Genomic DNA, 9007 nt, shown 5'->3' on the forward strand with positions numbered 1-9007 from the left:
AGGCCAATCCACTTGTAACAGCCTGTGGGTTCCAAAGGAGAAGAGACAAAAAGTTTCTTATAACTTCAAGCACCCAAAGTGGGATGTAGTTTCAAATTTATCCAGCACATACTAGACAGAGGATGACAGAATATAAAATATGGTTTGGAGCCTGAGCTTCTCAGTAGGCTGTTGTCCCGGTACATCCCTAGTGATGTCATTCTACTCTTAATACCTACCACGGCTTAGCAGTTTTAGCACCGCAACCCCATCTCCCGCCCCCCAGTTAATAAGTGATTGATACATTTTTTTCAAGGCCTGGGAATACTCTTCTCTTGAAGTAGCTTGCACAAGAGTCCTTAGCAGTTTGTGGGTGCAACTAAACCCAGATTCAACACAGAATTTAGGAATATGCATAACTCTGAGAACACTTGTAGTCCCAATGACTTCAGTGGAACTACCCGTGCTTACGTGCTTTGTTGAATCTGAACTTTGAAGCACAGAGGTTATTTTACACATAATCCTACTAGTCAATAATTTACATATGGTAAATACAGTACATGGAACATGGGGAACATTAAGGATCAATGGTCACAATAAATGCAATCAGTTCTGAGAAGTTAGTAACTATATATTCAAAAAGGTAGTTGTTAAAATACTGGATCTTCAAAAAAGATAGTTAGAGAGACTTAGATTAGCTCAGTAAAACACTTGAACTCAGCAAAAGGGTCAAAATAATGACCTTGTATAATTTCAATTTCATTTGCCAGGAAAGATCGGTCAAATTAACAGATCTATACCTCCTGTACGAAAATTGTTACTGAAATACAATAACAAAGAAGCAGATATGCTAAACTACTCATTAGTAGTCCCAAGGCTAAGGAGGGGTTAGCTCTGGAATGAGCCAGAACATTTCCAGAAATTCTTCAAGACCTTCTCTTCTTGAATTTGACACAGTAAGAGACTCATAGGCTTGACATACAATACCCCAAAATTTTGTCTTAATCAAATAATCTAACTCTACAGAAGCTACATTTTCCTAAAGGAAGCTAGCTGTAAGCTGTTTGTAGACCTGCTCCCTCTGATCACATGGCCCACATTTTATGTTTCTCTGCTAAAACAGATTCTCATTGCAGCTCCTGATCATTCATCATCCACAACAGCAGCACAAGGAACTGTAAAAACATACTGCCATTTAGAGTCTGGAGTTTCAACAGTTTCATAAATGAATTGTATGAAAAGAGTAAGTGAAAAAATAAGCACTCCAGGGTAATAAAAGGAGACAACTTACAGTCTCTTTCGCAAAGCAGTATCTCTTTTCAAGTTATAAGCACATGGTATTGCTCTTCAACTGGATGTCTCACAATGAAGGACCAACAGAGAAGACTATGTGCAACTACACCTGAACCCTTCCCATACCATCAAACATTGCTTAAGACACAAGCATGGCTCTGCCGTCCCTGAACACAATGGCTACCTTGTTCTGTTCCTACAACTTTTTTTTTTCCCCACACACAAGAATAGATTATTGGTCCATCACTCAACCCTCAAATTGGAGGGCCAGTGGACTGGTTTTTGTATGGTCTCTATCCTCTGACCGGTCCAACTTGGATAGCCCTGCCAGAAGAGTAAATCTTGCTGGCATAGAGGCAACACTACTTGTACTCGGAGAGCTAATTTTTCCCCACTCCTGCGGAAAAAATTTTGTTATGTGCACCAAAATGGAGGTGAAATGTGTCACAATACCTTCATATCAGTGCACATAAAATTCATGTGGTGGAGGTGGGGTCAAGAGGTTCGGAGTGTGGGAGGGGGCTCAGGGCTTGGGAAGAGGGTTGAGATGCAGGGGTGTGAGGATTCTGGCTGGGGGTGCGGGCTCTTGGGTGGGGCTGGGGATGAGGGGTTTGGTGTGCAGGAGGGTGCTCCGGGGCTACAGCACAGAGAAAGGACTCTCCCCAGCTCTCTCTCCCTGCAGTAGCACCTCGGCTAGTGGAGAAAAGCGCCCCTCGACTCAGGTTGCAGTATAGGCACTCCTCCCCCAGCCCGAGCAGGCCCAGGCCGGGTCTTCCCTGGTTTCAGGGTTGGGCCACCCAGGTTCAGGCTACAGTAGATGCGCCCCAACTGCGGCAGGTCTGGGCCATCCCAGCCATAGCAGGTTGGAGGCCGGGCTAGGTTGGGGCTAGGGGAGGGGCACCCCTCCCCTGGCTGCAGCAGGTCCCGGGGTGGGTTCCCTGAGCACCTGCATGGCGCTAAATTCCCTGTAAACTGCGGAGCAGCCTATTTAAGTCATAGGCACTCACCACATCAAGGTTCAGTCCTCAGAGAAGGATCTTTGCAGGTATACTTGCATAAAATCATGATGAATTTTGGAAACTGGATGAAATAATTAAAATATGGCCTATGAAGAAAGATTGAAAAAATTGGGTTTGCTTAGAGTTTGAGAAGAGATGACTGAGTGGGGACATGATAACAGTCTTCAGGTACATAAAAGGTTGTTACAAATAGGCAGCTGATAAACTGTTCTCCTTCACCACCAAGAACAGTCCAAGAAGAAACGGATTTAAATTGTGGGAAGGGAGATTTAGGTTAGACAGAAGAAAAAACTTCCTAACTATAAGGGTAGTTAAGCACTGGAACAAATTACCATGGGAGGTTATGGAATCTCCATCACCGGAGGTTTTTAAGAAGAGGTTAGACAAACACCAACAAAAGCTCATGCTCCAATACGTCTGTTGGTCTGTAAGGTGCCACAGGACTCTTTGCTGCTTTTACATATCCAGACTAACATGGCTACCCCTCTGATACTAGATAATACATAATCCTGCATCAGTGCAGGAGACTTGACTTGATAACTTAACTAGGTCCCTTCCAGTCTTACATTTTAATGAAGAGTAGAATGCCTGTCTAAGTGAACAGGTAATGCTGAAAAAGACCACCTGAAGATTTTCAGTAAGAATTTTTGATTTACAGTATGTTCTCTAATCCAACTTCTCTTAAAATCAATGGAAGTCTTCACTTCACTGGGAACTGGGGTAAGCTCTTTGTGGGGGACTTGGCAATAGTGCATGATCCTAAAAAACTGACTTCAGTAGGAGTTCAAGACATGGAACAATAGCAAGATGTGACTGCCTTTTCATTAAACTGACTGATATGCAGATATATTAGTAAAAATCTCATCATATTATATTACACTTTACATAATGTACTATTACACAGGATGTACACAAAACAGATTGTCTTATCCTCACTTTTCAAAATTATAAATAAACATTGAAAACAAGTTTCATTCACTTAATTATACTGTTCTGTGATTGATTTATTGATACATATCAATTTCAGTTACAACACAGAATACAAAGTGTACAGTGTTTATTTTAAATTTATTTTGGATTACAAATATTTGTGCTGCAAAAAATACAAGAGTATTTTTCAAGTCACCTAAAACAAGTACAGTAATGTAACCTCTTTATCATGAAAGCTGAACTTACAAATGTAGAATTATGTACAAAAAATAACTGCATTCAAAAATAAAACCATGTAAAACTTTAAAGCGTACAAGTCCACTCAGCCCTACTTCTTGTTCGGTCAATCACTCAGACAAACAAGTTTGTTAACATTTGCAGGAGATAATGCTGCCAGTTCTTGTTTACAATGTTACCTGAAAGTGAGAATTGACATTTGCATGGGCCTGTTGTAGCTGGTGTTGCAAGATATTTACGTGCCAAATGCGCTAAAGATTCATATGTCTCTTCATCTTCAATGACCATTCCAGAGGACATGTCCATGCTGATGACGGATTCTGCTCGATAATGATCCAAAGCAGCGCAGATCCCACATGTTCAGTTTCATCATTTGAGTCAGATGCCACCAGCAGAAGGTTGATTTTCTTTTTTGATGGTTCGAGTGCTGTAGTTTCCACACTGGAGTGTTGCTCTTTTAAACCTTCTGAAAGCATGCTCCACACCTCGTCTCCCTCAGATTTTGGAAGGCACTTCAGATTCTTAAACCTTGGGTTGAGTGCTGTAGCTATCTTTAGAAATGTCACATTGGTACCTTCTTTGCGTTTTGTCAAATCTGCAGCGAACGTGTTCTTAAAACGAACAACATGTGTTGGGTCATCATCCAAGACTCCTATAACATGAAATACATGGCAGAATGCAGGTGAAACAGAGCAGGAGACATACTATTCTCCTCCAAGGCTTTCAGTTAAAATTTAATCAACTCATATTTTTAACTAGCGTCATCAGCATGGAAGCATCTCCTCTGGAATGGTGGCCGAAGCATGAAGGCGCATACGAATGTTCAGTATATCTGGCATGTAAACACCTTGTGTTAAACAGATAGTTAAGGGTTAATGTCTATTTTACCTGTAAAGGGTTAAGAAGCTCAGTAAACCTGGCAGACACCTGACCAGAGGACCAACCAGGGGACAAGATACTTTCAAATCTCAGTGGAGGGAAGTCTTTGTTTGTGCTGTTTGTTTTGTTCGTTGTTCGCTCTTGGGGCTAAGAGAGGCCAGATGTGCAACCAGGTCTTTCTCCAATCTTTCTGAAACAGTCTCTCATGTTCAAAATAGTAAGTACTAGCTAGAAAAGGCAGACTAGTCTTATGGCTGTTTTCTTAACTTGTGAATGTGTATTTTGCTGGAAGAATTTTTACCTCTGTTTGCTGTAACTTGTATCTTAGGCTAAGGGGGAGGGAGTCCCTCTAGTCTATATAAGCTGAAGACCCTGTAAACATTTTCCATCCTGGTTTTACAGAAATAATTTTTACTTTTTCTTTCTTTAATTAAAAGCTGTCTTCTTTAAGAATCTGATTGATTTTTTTCCTTGTTTAAGACCCAAGGGGATTTGGTCTAAACTCACCATGGGATTGGTGGGGGGAAAGTTAATTCCTCTCTGTTTTAAGATCCAAGGAGTTTGGATCAGTGTAGCCTCTCAGGGTAACCCAGGGAGGGGGAAGGAGGGAGAATGGTTTATTTCTCCTTGTTTTAAGACCCAAGAGGTTTGGGTCCTGGGTCCCCCACGGAAGGTTTTAGGGGACAGGGAGTGTACCAGACACTGGAATTTCTGGTTGGTGGCAGCGCTATCAGATCTAACCTAGGAATTAAGCTTAGACGGGTATATGCAGGTCTCCACTTTTTGGACGCTAACGTTCAAAGTGGGAAAAATACCTTGACATCTTGCTATGCCGGCTCCAAAAGTGCCATGCAAATGCCTGTTCTCACTTTCAGGTTTCATTGTAAGTAAAAAGCCAGCAGCAATATCTTCCGTAAATGTAAACAAACTTGTTTCTCTTAGGAATTGGCTGAACAAGAAGTAGAACTTGGTGGACTTGTAGGCTCTAAAATTTTACATTGTTTTGTTTTTAAGATCAGTTATATAACAACAAAAATCTACGTTTGTAAACTGCACTTTCACAATAAAGATATTGCACTACAGTACTTGTATGAGGTGAATTGAAAAATACTGTTTCTTTTATCATATTTACAGAGCAAATATTTGTAATAAAAATAATAATATGATCTAATTATGTGATATAATCTGATTAACTGAGAGCCCTAATATAAGAGAAATCAGTAGTATCCTTTTAAAATCACTGGCATGTGAATTGGACTCTCTCATTGTACATAGTCTCAGAATCAAATTTAATCACCATTCTAAGATCCCACATACCTTTCATTATAAAGCCAAAAACTTCCCCATACTTCCCCTAATTGGCAACTGCTCTTGTTGCATTCATCCAGCTGAAGGGTGTGTGATAGCAGCCTCTGAGCAATGCTTTGACATTCCACAAAATGGCCAGCATTATGTACTCAGAAAAAGACAAGCTTTCATCCTTTGTAACATAAATCTAAGAACAACTGAGCTCCAACAGCTGAGGAAATAATGACTGGATTTCAAATTAGACACACAATTGCATGAAAACTTTTGCACATGTAGTTTAGGCAAGCAAATGACCAATGTGTATATTTAAAAAAAGGAGGTATCTGCATGTTCACATGGCTAAATAAGACAACATGCAAATATATACACACTATTGTACAAGCAGGATTAGAAAATCTGGCACCCTTCCCCCAACTCCAATAATCAAGGTTATTTCCAAGGCTCCAGTTCAGCAACTTCATCTCCTGTCTGCCTATGGACTATTCCCCATTCATTAAAATAAAGAAAGTAAAATCAACAAGAGTGTGACAAACATTTTTAGGCTAATATAGTATATGTAATATTATGCATATATTTCAAATCTAGTGTTATTAACTTGACATTAAATATGCTTCTTCAATGTAAATGGACACTGTCAACTTAAATTTAACCCATATGAAAGTGAAACTGATTATTAGTACCAATACTGAGAAAAGTGCAAGCTTTAAGAATTGAAAAAACAAAGACAAGCTAATTGAATTTTTGGAATTCTTGCACTTAATGTGAACAACAAAGGTCAGTATCCTTCAATCAAATCCATGGAATTCTCCCTGCATACATAATGTTTGTCATTAGGACCAGCTGAATACAGGTCTTAATGACAAACATAGTTAAAGAAATGTTTACATTATAATTAAAGGGACACTTAAAATCATGTATGAAACAATCATGTCCACAATATGAGGCCCCAATCCTGCAAAGAAAAGTATGTGGCTAAGTATTTGACAGATTGGGAATTTATGTAACCTACACAAAGCTAAAGGATTTCTAATATACCTTCTGGATTTGCAATGATCTTTAAAACTGTGCTATATCACATTTCTTATTGTATTGGGCATGTGTTGTTTTTTTTTTTTGTTTTATTTTATATCATTCTTTACAGGAGCTCAAATTTCCCAGACCAGTGGTTCTGAACCTATGGCCATGGACACCTGGGAGTCCACAGGCTATGTCTAAGAATTCTAAGGAAGTCTGCTGTACCTCCATTGAAAATGTCTAGGGAAAGCCACTGTCCTACACTATGTTTTTACATTATTATTGCATGCACCAATGTCACACATTCTAACATCTCATTTTTCCAATTTTTTCTGTAGCTGCTAGCTAGGGAGCTACTTGAAACATCAAAAGAATATGAAAGCAGATGTTAACAGTATCTTTTGAATAATAAACATTTCTCCTCAGCGGACTACTCCAAATAAAGCTATTAAGGTGGAAGGAAATGTATGATATTTTGATACCTCCAAAATACTGCATTTTAGAAGCTGATGAAATTTGGGCAGCACCAAGGTTACTGACATCATAACTGCACTCACCAGTCTTCCATCTTTATTTTTCCTTATTACACACTTACTGCATGAATACAGAGCAAACAGAGTTAATATTTATAAAGTAACATACATGCGCACACCCATTTGCAAACCTAAACAAAGTACACTCATTGCCCTGAAAGAACTTCTGAAAACTCAGTTGTTCTTTGAAGCATTCCAGCTGTGAAGCTCACAGCCCCCACTCTGCTGTATAACATTACACAGTGGAACGCTATTTTTCCGATCTAACTAGGACTGGGGCCAGATCGGATAAACAAAAATTCAGATAAACAGAAGAACGGGTGGGGGATTTCGAGGCTGCCAGCCTGAGCCCCGCCACCCGCGATTTACAGCGTCAAATTCCCTTCCTCTATTCCTGTGTGCGCGCCAGGGATGCTTTGGTTAATCCGGAGAGCCAGATAACGGGTAAACTGGGGTTCTACTGTACTGCAATGTTCCCGCTCAATGTGCCCTCTGGGGCAGGGACATTTATGTGCAATGGTGTGTTCCCCCTTTTCTAAAGCACCGCCTATTCGTGCATTGCTGCAGAAACAAGGGGCCCTTGTCCCGAAGAGCTGCCAGGCTGACTCGGACAAACAGCACAACTAAGCGAGGTTGCACTTTATCCAAAGGGGGAATTGTCACCGCTTTGCTGTACCAGAAGTACCGCTTCGTCCCAGAGAGGCTGATGTAACTGGGTGCCCGGCTCAGCCCCACTCCGCCTCTGGCCTCGTCTAACCACCTGAACGCCTCCTTGGGGGGGCGGGGAGACTGGGAGGCCAAGACACTCTGCCATTTCACAGCACAACCGGGCACTTCGACTGAAAGCGGGGCGAAAGGGGAGCCAGGCGCAGGCAGCCGGCGGAGCCCGAGGGAGCGGCTGCTGCACTGTGACACGGGGGCGCCCTGCGGGGACAGGACCCACAGACTGGCAGGCGCCCGCCGGCCCGCCCTGAACCTACCTAGGCGATAGGCCAGCTCCCGCGCCGGCTCCTTCCTGCCCCTTGCGGCGCCTCCGGCGGCTGGGGGAGGGGCGGGCCGCTTCCGGCCAGTTGCTCTTCTACGAGAAGCGGCGGCCACAGTCAACAACGGCCTTCTAGCCGCGCGCGCGCTCCCGACGGCACCAGAGCGCGCCCGTCCGGTGTTGGAAGGAGCCTCCTGCCTAGCAGAGCCTGCGCCAGCAGAAAGGAGCTTCTGGGCCCGGAGCTAGCGCATGCGCAATGGCCATTCCCAAAGCAGGGGAGAGAAGTGGGTGGGGCCTGTACGCCCCATGTGGGTTCCTCGCAGCAGCACAGGGGAGGGGAGGGGGGGGCAGTGAGCGGGGTCAGGGAAGACGCAGACGGGATAGCCCGGAACGGTCGGATCCAAGGGTGTTCGTGGGATGAGAAGGAGCAACCGTCGTGAAACGCCCGCAGCCTCCTCCGCCCCGCCCTCACAGGGGTAGGGGGGAAACGTGTGGGAAGCAGGGCTGGGTGCCCCCTATTGCCCCTGGCCCCTGTGAGTGCCCAGGGCTCCGCACCTCCCCTTTCCCCCCAACTCCTACACTGCGCCCCTTGTACCCCGCTCCCGCGCTCAACTGGGGCAGCTGATCTAGATGGCTGGAGCAACTGGCATTGCTGCTCTCCCCTCCCCCCCCCCCCCCGCTGCTTTTCCTCCCTGCACCTCTAGGGGGCTGTGAGAGGGGAGCGAGGAGCAGCACCAGGGCTCCTAACTCCAGGTCACTTTGGCCATGTCTACATCTAAAATTTTGCAGCGCTGGTTGTTACAGCCGTATTAGTACAGCTGTATAGGGCCAGC

At 43.6% G+C, this 9007-nt stretch overlaps 1 protein-coding gene across 6 annotated transcripts in view; it reads right to left on the minus strand.

Annotated features, from left to right (window-relative positions):
- The window catches only part of SHPRH (SNF2 histone linker PHD RING helicase), a 121337-nt gene extending 112941 nt beyond the window's left edge, over positions 1-8396 (minus strand). For 2 of the 6 annotated variants that reach the window (XM_030556508.1, XM_030556507.1), the window contains exons 1-2: positions 8173-8394; positions 7142-7253 (exon numbers count right to left, since the gene is read on the minus strand). In XM_030556508.1, the coding sequence (XP_030412368.1) occupies positions 7142-7204 (63 nt within the window). In that variant the 5' untranslated portion in view covers positions 7205-7253; positions 8173-8394. Of the gene's footprint in view, positions 1-2279; positions 2378-7141; positions 7254-8172 lie in introns of all 6 variants that reach the window. The other 4 variants (XR_003999624.1, XM_030556510.1, XM_030556511.1 and 1 more) reach the window with 4 other exon arrangements.
- Positions 8397-9007: the final 611 nt, after the last annotated feature.

This window comes from Gopherus evgoodei, chromosome 3, assembly GCF_007399415.2.
Source record: "Gopherus evgoodei ecotype Sinaloan lineage chromosome 3, rGopEvg1_v1.p, whole genome shotgun sequence".
Classification (NCBI taxonomy): Eukaryota; Metazoa; Chordata; order Testudines; family Testudinidae; genus Gopherus; species Gopherus evgoodei.